Source organism: Eucalyptus grandis, chromosome 4, assembly GCF_016545825.1.
Source record: "Eucalyptus grandis isolate ANBG69807.140 chromosome 4, ASM1654582v1, whole genome shotgun sequence".
NCBI classification, from domain to species: Eukaryota; Viridiplantae; Streptophyta; class Magnoliopsida; order Myrtales; family Myrtaceae; genus Eucalyptus; species Eucalyptus grandis.
The window spans coordinates 17,376,988-17,389,344 of record NC_052615.1 but is presented as its reverse complement, the minus strand read 5'-3'; the positions used below and the strand labels follow the sequence as shown (position 1 = coordinate 17,389,344).

The following is a 12,357-nucleotide window of genomic DNA, read 5'->3' as shown; positions in this document are numbered from 1 at the left end:
CTTCAAAGTCAGGTCTTACAAAAACCAAACATACAAGCCAGCGATTGGGCGATACAAAGTTTCTTTTCTTCATGGACATGTCTTACAAGCACCGAACCTGTTATATGTATATTTGGGCAGAAAAACTACATCAACAAATTGTCAAAATGTTTATAGTTATATTGGCATAATTGAAAGATCCATGACAGTTTTCCCTCCAATCATTCATGTATAATTTGAGAAAAAATTTGTCAAAATAGTTGTTTTATTGGATTTTGCATACAATTATGTTGATGTTTGTTAATTATTCATTGCAAAAAATCTAAAACTTTAGACTTGGTTTTTGATAATCTCTCATTAGGTTTTCGTCGTTAAGATTTTATGATTGAATTCAAAGTTCTTTTTGAGTACGATGAGGCGCCACGCATAATTGTGCAAAGTAAGAATGCAAAGGGAGCTTTAAAGGTGCGGAGATGGGGGAAGGAGTTAGGGGTGCGCAACGGTGTGGAGAACATTAATCCCATCAAAGCTTGGCTAGGGATGGGCATCGGATTTTGGTAGCTTTGGGCGAGGCAAGACCGGTAATAGGCCTACTTGCACTGTTTAGATATATGCTTTAAGAATTTTATTGGTATATTCAGTTCATTTGACTAGCAATGGTTACTGCGGAAAATATATTAATGTACCTCATCCATATAACCCATGATATTATAGTTATTCACTTAAAATTGCAATTACAACTTCCAAAGTCAAAATATGCATAGCTACATTATGTGAATAAATTTCATTTAACTTCATTTTAATTCTTATACTAAAATAAAACCCAAGAGCTAAAATTATATTATCTCTCCTATTGGTTTATCTATATCTATACTACTATAAAGCGAAGAAGGATTTCTGCGTTTACGAAGAAACAATGAGTTTACCATTCAGTTGTGACAATTCCCATGTTGAGCTCTGTATTTCGTAAGGGAAAATGTTACAAATGATCCCTAAACTTCTACTTAATTGCAATCTCGTCCCTGAACTTTCGATTGGCTCAATTTGGTTCCTGAACTATCGATAAATGTCTGATCTAGTCCCTGATTATTTGAAAATGGACCAATTTTGTTTTTCCATTAGTTAAAGTTAACGGAATTGGGCATTTTGGTCTTTTTCTTCTTCTTCTTCTTCTTCTCTCTTCCCTCCGCCAGCGTTGGGCGAGGGTCGCCCTCGCTTGGGCTGGCTATGGCTACCCTTGCTAGCGTCGAGCGAGGGCCACCCTCGCCGAAAGCCATTGAGGGCGACCCTTGCCAAATGCCAGCTTCCCTCCGCCGGCTCCGCCATGGCCGGCGAAGGGAAGAGAGAAGAAGAAGAAGAAGAAGAAAAGAAGAAGAAGGGAAAAACAATTAATTTTTAATGGAAGGACTAGATCGGACGATTATCGATAGTTCCTGAACCAAATTGAGCCAATCAAAAGTTCAAGGATGAGATTGCACATTAAGTAAAAATCTAGGGACCATTTGTGACATTTTCCCATTTCGTAAAGCAAAAGTTACATGCATGGGATAATATTTGTTTTTTATCCAATAAAGAAAGAGAGAAGAAACAGTTTTTTTTTTTTTAAAAAAAAAAAAAAAAAAAAAAAAGAGGGACAACAAATGGGCCTCACATGACTCATTGTGGTACAAGCATGCCAAACCACACATGAGTCACTGTGGTACAAGCATGCGAAACGTGGAAAAAGTACAATCCCCTTGTATTCATGCCACTTTTGTTTGTTCCTTTTATCTCAAGAACGACTGCTTCAACCTGCGGGAGATTACTCCAAACGTATATGACATTTTTCGGCTGTCAAGTTTGTGGAAGTTATATCATTGCTCTGTTTCGAGTGACGCAGCGAATCTATGACCCTACTTCTGCATGCTGGGAAGAGCAAGAAATCCTGTTTAATCTCTGACCCTATCCTGCTTCAATTGGCTTGTTTTATAACCCATCATAGGTCATGGTGAAGTTGTTTGACACGACCTTTACGAGCTCTTAATCCGGATTACAACTAAACATGCACTTCATTCTCGGCTGCACGGTGAAGACACTAATTAAAAAATTTATTGTGCAGTTAAGCCTGGGAGATCTTTTGTCTGCAAAACTTTTGGGATCTCTGTGATGGGAAGAGAAATTATCTTTAAAAAAAAGTATCATAATAAAACAAACACTTTTAATTTGCCTTGACATGGAAGATATCTGACAATGACCTAAAGAATCTCTATTGGAAATGCCTTAGGGTATGGTGGACCACGATGCTTGCGGACATGAACATAGGATATGCTTTTTTGATGCAGGAAATCTGAATATGAAAAAGTAGTCCGGTGGAATCACCAAACAAACCCCATTTCCTCTCCTTCTAAGATTTGTAAAGTTCACTAGTGACCCCAACAAAATATAGAAGTAAAAAAGGAGGTTAATAAAACTATTAACAGACATATTATATTGTAATTAGGTACTATCATAAGTTGGCTTTTGTGCGCCAAAATAAATCTGTTTCTACCATTTCAATTTGACATAAATCATCCACGTCCTGATCAAGGAACCATAAGAGATATTCATGAGGTGCTCATACAGAAAACATCGAGTTGGCTTTGCCTATGGACTTTATGTTGTCTTTTTGTTAGCTATCAATAATATAAAGCCTGTAGATGGTCTCAACGGGAACTTCCATTTTTTATAAACCTAGATCCCGAGTTTTGCTAGTAGTCAAGATTTTTCTATTTTTCTGAGATAAAGCAGTAGTCAAGACTGAAGATGCTATTAATTAGTCAAATATGCAAAGTAGATTACCTTTTGCGTCTCCAGAACTGGAAAGACATGGTAACACATCCATTGTATACATGATGGCATAGTAAAAATACAAAGAGGAGCTGACATATTGCAAGGCAAACACCAAAACCAGAAGAGAATACAAGAAGTAGTTTCTCTTGTAAATGACATAGAGATACAGAACTCATTTTCAGTCTCCTATCAGCCTTAGGCTTTATAATTTTCGGGCCTTCAGAGCATTCGGAAAAAAGGAAAGAGAAAAAGGAAGCCTTTTGAATGTAGTTCCACATGCACTCCTTTTTTCAATTCACAGATCAATTAATAATTGATGGTTTGATTATTTTATTTTATTTTATTTTATTTACACAAAGGGAGATGGATATCTCAAATATAATATGCTAAAAGACAAAAGGTATAAGGGTTTTTCATGGTATGAACACTAATTTAAATTAATTGAAGAAGTCTAATTAATCCTAAGCCAATAATTTATAATCTGATTTTTTTTCTTGTAGTATCGTTGGGTGTCATTTCTCCTAGAAATTATTGAAAAAGTCTTAAACATATTATATAAATTCAATTCAGTTATAAACTTTTCAATTTTACCAATTTAGTTCTAAATCTTTTGACTATTTACCAGTTCAGCCTTTCTTACCAATTTTAGTCCAAAATCCCAGAAGTTGGCACCAATTGTCCTTTATGGCATGACCGATGTCAATGTGGATAAATTTTGTAATTTTTTTTGAAATTAAATTGACCGTCGTATAATAAATTAATGACTTTTGGATAATTTTCTCCATTTCTCTTTTGCTACATTTAGTCATGGGGAATAGCATATGAGGCTGTCTTGATAAATCACAACTACACCCACTCTTGCCTGCAAAGTCGGTAATTGCTTAAACCGTGAGGACGATAAGAATTCCAATGCTGGAATTCAATCGATCGCAATCCACATCTGATTGGAGTCTTTTTCTTAATTTTAAGTCTTTCAAGTGGCCAAAACAAAACCTTAAGGCGCATTTGGTAACATTTTCGTTTAAAAATTGTTCTAAGGAACGAAAATAGAAAAAGTTTTTCTATTTCGGGGAACAATTTTTGAACAAAAAAACAGTTTGGTAAACTTATTTCGGGAATAAAAAATGAACAAAACACGTTTGGTAAATTTGTGTTATTTTTTTGTTTCTTTTAATTTTTTAATAATTTTCTTTTTTTCTTCTTTTGGCCGGTCGCCGGCCTCGGTCATGGCCGACCGACCGATGAGGGCCGGCGGCCTCGCCCGGCCTTGTCTCGCGCCGGCGAGGCCAAGCCTCGTTAGGGAGCCGACGATGCTCGGCCTCGTCGGGCCGGCAACGCTCCGGAGGTCGGCCCGACAGCCGTCGCCGGCCATGGCCGAGGCCGGTCACCGCCAAAGAAAAAAGAAAAAGAAAAGAAGAAAAAAAGAGAAGACAAAAAGAGGGAGAAAGAAAATTTGTTCTTAAATTCTGTTTTGAAACAAGAAACACGTTTTTCTTTTTCTTGTTTCTTTTCCAAATGTGTTCCTGGGAACAAAAAATAGATTTGGAACAAAACGCAAACAAACGCGTTTGTTCTTTTTTGTTCTCCTAACAAAAAAATAGAAATTTTGTTTATAAATAGAAATAAAGAACATTAACAAACAGGGCCTCAGTGGCTAAGATTTTTTAGACTTCTTCGATTAATTTGAAGTATCTTGGCTCACGGGTTAGGAATCTTCGCACGCAAGTTGTCTGACATGGAAAGACCCTTTAATTGTTCGGACGGGATAAATCATAAAGAAAGACTCAACTTCAAAAGAATAGCCATTTTGGTCACGCTTTTTTGCTCTTTTGGTAAGAAAACCCTATTTTCACTCCTCAAAAGTCATTCTTTCGAAAAGTCATTGTTTTAAGTGGCAAGAGTTCTTCAGCTTTAATGCTATAATCCAGAAAACCTTCGGGCATAAGGCATCACCACTGACCGAATAAAATCTTGATCTTACCCCACCACCCTAGTGCTTCTCATATGATAAAAGAGTAAAAAGATTGATTTGTGATTAGCAGTGAATCGGTTGTGAATACTAGAACTTTGTCTTGCAAGACCGCCAATCGGAAATCAAACTGAGTCCCATATTTTTATCCGAGCCAGTCCCATTGATCTAGCGGATAAGGTTGGTTTGGCTTGGTTCTCGGATTGTTCAAGCCATATTGCTCACTCCTAATAGTAACTGCCTGATTTATAATTATGGAATACTCAATTGCCAATTGTATTAAAAAGGAACAAGTGATAAAGAACCCCCAATGACTCACCAGTTTATAGATATCAATTTAATCTTCTTTACAAAAATGGGGATAAGTGTAGAAGAAGGGCTTAAGTTTAGGCATTTAGTTGATTGAAGAGTTAAAGTTTTCCTAACTTCTAATCAGATTATCGAGTTCGCTGTAAGTATGCTTCACACAGTTTTAAGTAGATACCATCTTTGCGAATTAGGTGGGCGTGGTTGTGATTTATCTAGATAGCCTCTGCTGCTCCTCCCCACAACATCAAGTAGTTGCGGAGAAATGACACAAAAGATCAGACCACAAATTATTGGGCTAGGATTAATTAGACTTCTTCGATTAATATAAATAATCTTGCTGACTTGGCTCAGGCATTGCATTACTTCCCATGTAAGTTCTCCGACAGATAAAGATCGCCCAACCAATCAAATTGTTCCTACGTGATAAATCGTAAACAAGGACACACTTATCAAATTTGCGTGGACAATGGCACTATATATGATTCTGTAAGTTTGCTACTCCTACTTCCATCCATCCATCCATCATCAACGAGCAAACCCCCTCTTTTCCTACATTTCCTTATCAACACGATGGGCAAGAGTCTAGCCAAAAAAGGAGAACAAGAGGCTAGGGAGTCTCAGCTTCAACATGCAATAGCAAATGATGATGTTGATGAGCTACATGACTTAATTGTGAAGGAGCAAGCGCTCTTAGATCGCGTATCTAAGCACCCTTTCCCAGATACTCCTCTACATCTTGCTGCCAAAGCCGGAAAAACCCAAGTGGCCATGGAGATAGCCATCTTGAAGCCATCATTTGCTTGGAAGCTAAATCCAGAGGGTTATAGCCCCATGCACTTGGCTTTGCAACACAAGAAATATCACACTGTGAGGGCACTAATGACCCTTGATCCAAAGTTGATCCGAGTTCGAGGACAATTGGGATCACTCCTTTGCATTATGTCGCCAAGAAGAAGGAGACAGATGAGCTGGAGCTCTTGGCCGAATTCCTATGTGCTTGTAAATCGTCTATCAAAGACTTGACGAGCCAATGCGAGACCGCGGTTCACATTGCCATCAAGAACCACAACCTCAAAGCATTCAAGGTTTTGTTTAGATGGCTTAAGCGGGTCCATCTAATGGATATCTTAGCCCAGGAAGACCAAGATGGTAACACCGTCTATGATATTGCTTCAACCATGGAGCCGCAACCTGAGGTATAGTTCATCAATTTCACGATTGTTTGTGCTTTTATTGTTCGATTCTTGAATTCGACATCCTCTAGTCTACGAACAAATGTTATGATAATGAAATACCAGGAGTTGAAAATACGTGATGTTAGAAACATTCAAAGAGAGGAGATGAATGGGATCACCTAAAGATGTGCAAAACGGACTGCCTGAATTGGATCGAACTAGTCGGTTTAGTTGGATTCTCAGGAGTATCAGTCCATTTCCTAGTTCCTAAAAGTGGAACCAGTCCGGTCCCGATTCCAAGGTAGTACCGGATTGGACCAACTACATATACTCTTTTATAATTTTCTTAAAATAAAAATAAAAGTGACTAGCATTTTTTTCTTCATAACATAAGTTATCAAGTAGTGGGGAAAAAAAAAAGTAACCAATTCCATTAGACTAGACTAAAATGAGACCAGGACCAAGAAGACCGGTTCCCAATTCCACCTTGAAATTAGACCGAATGGGGAACCAATCACTCCTAGAATCACTTTGTTTGTTTGTTTGTTTTTTATGGAGAGAAGAAAAGGGTTTGGGAGGGATGGACATAATGAGAGGGTAGGCTCCACTCTAATAATGAATGCAGTTTTCACAGGTTGATCCATTCTTTCACCTTCATTTGTTTACGTAGTGATTAATCATTTTATTTCTCTCCATATTACTCCATCCAAATGTATAATAAATTTTTTTATGCCATTCAAATGGGTTGAAAAATTAGAAAGTTCTTTTTTTTTAATTAAAAAAAGTCAAATACTCATATTAAGATAGTGATAATATTGGTATGTAGATTATTTTTTATTATTTTGTTCAATTTAATAGTCACGTATGGGTCTCTATGAAAACCCAATTAAGCGTTGGAAATTAAAAATTTAACACTGAATGATATCAAACTTGTAAGATAATCCTAGTATTTGACTTAAAAGATTCAATATAGTCAAAATACTCACCTAATCTAGTAATTCTTGAAATGGGTAGTAAATAGAATCTTCACAATTATATTGTTAAAACCTATCAATAGTAATCCCATTTCCTTGTTTGGCAAGAAATTAATGATATTCAATGATGTATTTTTAACTATCATGTAAATAATTTCGGGTTAGATGACTGAATCGCACCTTTTGAAAACAATTGGGACTTCATTGCATGGATTGAAATGATGATAAATATGGTTTGGTAAACTTGTTCCCATAGTATATCAGTCGTCGCATCACTAATATCATCCAAACTTAGAGAAAATGATATCACAAATGCCATAATATTCGTTCGACGTTCACTTGAGGGACATAACTTTTTTTTCTCGATCATGTAATAACTTTCATATGACACTTATTTGAGTGACATAAATTTTTTTTAATAACTTGGGTGTCATATAATTTTTCAATTAATCACTTAAGTACCATAAATTTTTAAAAAAAATTCATAAAAAAAAATCAAAAAAAGTGTCTTGCCATGTTAGATTTTTAACACTTCTATGAACGTTTTTCAAAAGTTATGGTACTTAAGTAATTAATTAAAAGTTATGGTACTTAAATGAACATTTTTTTAGAACTTATGGCAATCAAGTAATTGAAAAAAATTGATGGCCCTCAAGTGAGCGGTACCAAAATTATCACTTGTGGTGTCCTCATATCCTCAAACTTATATGGCATGAGCTGACTTTGTGCACAAAGCTAGTGACGAAACAGCAATTGAAATTCACGAGATATATACTTCATTTTGTGCCCTTTGCATTCTTCCAGATCATCAAGCTTTTGTTTGGGAATAGAATCAACTGTGATTGCAAAAATGTCGAGCCGCTTACCATGTGTAGCAAGACCATCTTCTCTATCACAGTTATTAAGCATGGAACCAACTTTCTTTGAGAAGTTTAAAACTTGGTTCGGCCTCCAAGATGAATCTGCTCGGAATATAATCCTTGGAGTAGCTACCTTAATTGCGACTGCCACTTACCAAGCCGCGCTGAGTCCTCCGGGAGGATATTGGCAGGATAACTCTTCAAATCCCACAGCCAATTCCACTGTCGTCACTGCCAATTCCAGCAGCATTGTTGAAAAACCACATAAAGCCGGAGACATTATCCTGAGCGGCTCGAAACTACATGTGTTCACGACCCTCAACGGTCTGGTGTTTTTGGTCTCCATCAGCACAATCTGGATCACCGCTATTCCCTCATTGCCCCACACTCTTCCGGTTTACTTACTGATTATGTTTCTCAGTGTTGCCTACTATTTTACCGCTACAATCTCATACCCGAAATCCGATGCGGCCGCGGGATTCTTCGAAGTTGTATTTTATATGAGCTCGGTGGGTCTCGTGTTGGTGGTCCCCATGATCTTGTGGTCGAAATACTACATATACAAAATCCGACTCCAAAAAGAAGCCGCACGGAGACGCGTCCGCGACTTCTCCTAGAATTGAAGGATCGGAAATATTTTGCGAATGTTATTTACTCTTAAGTATTATTCTCGCATATAAATATCATCTATGTTTCTATTTTTGAGGCTTATAATAATTAGACTTTCTCTATTAGTTTTATGTAATGGACTCATCTATTGAATTCCTTGATCCTGAGAGGCCTTTCTTCTTGCTTGAAGTCGAGACTTCTGCAGATTTTTTTTTCCTACTTAAACTTTGATGTAGTGGAAACAAAAAGCACAAAGTTGCAACTCGTAAACACGAATGCTTGAAGCGTTCACGCACAAAACACACGGCTGGAAATCTCTTCGGGTTTTTTTTTTCTAGAAAGAGAGCAAATGCATGATCCTGTAAAACATAACAAATCACTACAGTTGCAACCCTTTCTCTAAAAATTATTACTAGATAAAATAACCGAAAAAGAAATACAAAGAATATAACAAAAGTCTAGCTAAACCTAAAAAATCAACTAGATCCTATGGTATCTTCCAATAAAAAATAAAATGTATCAACTCATTTAATGAAGTTACAGTAGTCGAAACAATAAACTCAACTATTATATACTACATGAATATCCTAAACCAACTTAAGTAAAGAAAGAAATATCAGACTTCAATATCCTAAATTTATCAAATAAAAGACGTAAATCCAAACTTAATGCATCCCACATCATTTCTCCTTTAATAGAAAAAGAAGCTCAACCTCGAGTTTTTGAAATGTCGAATTATCTAGTAAAGTATATATACTATAGTCCTATTGAAATCCGGAACCGTATCTCTAGAATCAATCAAAATTTCTTACTTCGAGAAAAGATCTGAACCAAACCGCAAGGTCAATCCATTAATTGATTTTTCCAGTTGCCTATTATAATGACATATATTTTTGTTCTTTTGTTCTTCTTTACATTTTCTATCACTTGAAATGTCTTTGCCCAAATTTCATATGTATCTTCTGATAAAAATAAAATAAAATTCTCGTATGCATATGTATTCAGATCAACGTGGGAGGGGTTTCTCTCTAAAATCATCTCTCCATCATCATGGAAGACATGCTCATCCTGAGATTATTCCTCAAAGCTCAAAATCCTCAAAATCCTCCTCCTTGGAAAGGGAATTCAAAAACTTCTACCCTCCGGAGGCTCAACAACAACCTTATCAACGGCAATTACAGAAGCGTCGATCGTTTTATGGTTGTTATCGAGGATAACATGAAGCTGGCTTGTTCAACTTGATCATCAATTCAGGAAAATCGCCGCATCAACAGATTTCACATTTTATGCCACGTTCTAATCCGCACTTCACCTGCTCTTTTCCGCTCAACCTGCGTTTGATCCCACAAAAATAAAAAGCATCTCTCCTCAACGTACAAGCTAAGAGGTTTGCTTGTCATCTTTGGAAATATACGTGCAGTGCAAAAGATGATGATCTACATCTGCATTAAAATCTTTCAGGTTCAAAAATCCATTAAATAAGGAACCTTGCTAGGAATTTATGGAACTCTTTTTTTTTTTTGGTGAATAATTTATGGAACTCTTTGAGACAATGGTAATGGTCACAATTCTTGATGGTCTCCATGACAGGCTCTACCATGTCGATTGTCCGACGGTCACAATAATCGCGATCATCACCTCCACGCCTTTCTGTGGCTATCAAAGCAATGTTTGTGCCCCTCAAACTCCTCAAAATCATTTTCATTTGAATATTAAGGACGCGTTTGGTAATGATTCTGTTTCCGAGAACAATTTCGATCGAAATGATTATTTTTTATTTTGTTTCCGGAAACAATTTCTAAGCATTTTAAGCCGTTTAGTAACTATTCAAAATTTCTGATTCTAGAATAGAATTGCATTTGGTTCCGTGCTCAAAATTTCTACTCCAAATCATTTTCTTTTAATTTTTAAATTTTTCTTTTACTTTTTCATTTATTTTCTTTTCTTTTTTTCCTTTCTCTCTCCTATTCTTCTTCTCCGGCAATCGGCCAGACGAGGGCCAGTGACCTCACTGGAGCGTCGCCGGCCCTTGGCGAGGTTGGCCCTTGTCAACCGAGCCTTGCCGGTGGTCGGGTGGGCCTCGCTGTCGTTGGCCAAGCAAACCTTGCCGAGCCCCAGCGATGCCTATTTGGATATATGCTTGCTAACACTGTTTAGATATATGCTTTAAGAATTTTATAGGTCTATTTAGTTAATTTAAATAGCAATGGCTTACACCGAACACATGTTGACATAGATTGTCAATGTAACTCGTGATATTATATTATCCACTTAAATTCGCAAGTATAATTTCCAAAATCAAAATATGCATAGCTACATTATGTGAATAAATTCCATTTAACTTTATTTTAATTCATAAACTATAATAAAACCCAAGGATTGAAATTATATCATCTCTCCCATTGATTTATCTATGTCTATACTACTATAAGGCAAAGAAGGATTTCTGCGTTCAAGAAGAAAAAATGACTCCAATCCACACGTGATAATTCCCGTGGTGAACTCTGTATTTCATAAGGAAAGAATTATATGCATGGGATGATAATTTGTATTTTATCCATAAAAAAAAAAAAACGAGAAGAGACAAATCAAATAAAAAGAGGGACAACAAATGGACCCCCACATATGAGTCGATGTGGTACCCGCTAGGGGTGTGCAACTGGATCGGGTATACTCGGTTTCTGAACTGGCCCATCCGGAAAACAGGGTTGGGAACTGGTTTCCATTAAAACCGGTCTAAGAACCGGTTCCCAAAATTCGGAACCAGTTTAAATTGGTCCAGGAACAAGTTCCGAATGATTACCCACCCAGAAACTGATTCATAGATCGGTTTTGGAACCGATTCTCGAACCGGTTTTGTAAGTAGAGATCAAAAACCTTTTTTTTTTTCTCCCAATCTCTATTTTTACTCCCGCAATCATACGATATTTTTCCTCTTGGCTCTCTCAAACACGCATGGCACTCCTCTATCATTCCTCTTCCTCACTTGCTTCCCTCCCTCACCAGCTCCCTCTCACACCGTCTGATGGACGGACGGTATTCGTCGTCGTCAAATTCTTGTGTATCACATGGATTGGCTCGCCTAATTTCTCTTTTGTAGGATGAGTTATGCTTGTATAAATGAGTAGATTTATGTAGTAGTTGTCGGAATAAAACTAATATTAGACCCATGTTTGTTGTTAATTCTTTGCTTTATGATTTGATTTATTATAATTAACCCTATGGATCCTTAATTTTTCGTTTAGCCAAAAAGTTCATGTATTAATTTATTACCGGTGTTTAATGTTTCAATATAAATTAGGAGGATTATGTTATTTTCTCGCTTATTAATATAAAATTTGAAGTCGTATAGGATATCGAGAGATTGCAAAATAAGTTCTAGTGGAAACATGGTTGACCTTGAAACCGGATCGAAAAAACATGGTAGATCGGGTACAGGGTTCAATACAAACAGGGTCGGGTATAAGGTCTAGAAAATGAGAATCGATTATAACAGAGTCGGGTACAGGGTTCGAGTTTAGACCCTACCCACCCTGGACCCGATCACTCCTAGTACACGCATGTTAAAACACATTAGTCGGTATGGTACAAGCATGCAAAGCGTGGAAAAAGCAAATGATAAAATGGTCAGAACATTATAAAAGGAGTCTGTGAGTAAAATAAGGAGTGAAAAA

The 12,357-nt window shown here is 36.8% G+C and overlaps 2 protein-coding genes across 2 annotated transcripts; both read left to right on the top strand.

Moving 5' to 3' along the window:
* The first annotated feature begins 5,635 nt into the window (after window positions 1-5,635).
* LOC104442923 (ankyrin repeat-containing protein BDA1) lies at window positions 5,636-6,423 on the top strand. Its single transcript, XM_039310761.1, has 3 exons — window positions 5,636-5,885; window positions 5,963-6,261; window positions 6,364-6,423. Exons 1-3 carry the CDS (start codon window positions 5,636-5,638, stop codon window positions 6,421-6,423), a joined length of 609 nt encoding a protein of 202 aa, XP_039166695.1.
* A 1,641-nt stretch (window positions 6,424-8,064) lies between these two features.
* Window positions 8,065-8,691, top strand: LOC120292527. Its single transcript, XM_039310760.1, has one exon. It carries the CDS (start codon window positions 8,065-8,067, stop codon window positions 8,689-8,691), a length of 627 nt encoding a protein of 208 aa, XP_039166694.1.
* The last annotated feature ends 3,666 nt before the right edge of the window (window positions 8,692-12,357 follow it).

What these genes read in the sequence shown, in the direction of transcription:
- LOC120292527 (XM_039310760.1), top strand. Translation starts at nt 8,065, where the DNA reads ATGTCGAGCCGCTTACCATGTGTAGCAAGACCATCTTCTCTATCACAG.
- LOC104442923 (XM_039310761.1), top strand. Translation starts at nt 5,636, where the DNA reads ATGGGCAAGAGTCTAGCCAAAAAAGGAGAACAAGAGGCTAGGGAGTCT. An exon ending in TTGGAAGCTAAATCCAGAGG is followed by an intron (nt 5,886 to 5,962) that starts GTTATAGCCCCA and finishes CTTGATCCAAAG; the next exon opens with TTGATCCGAGTTCGAGGACA. An exon ending in CCATGGAGCCGCAACCTGAG is followed by an intron (nt 6,262 to 6,363) that starts GTATAGTTCATC and finishes ATGAAATACCAG; the next exon opens with GAGTTGAAAATACGTGATGT.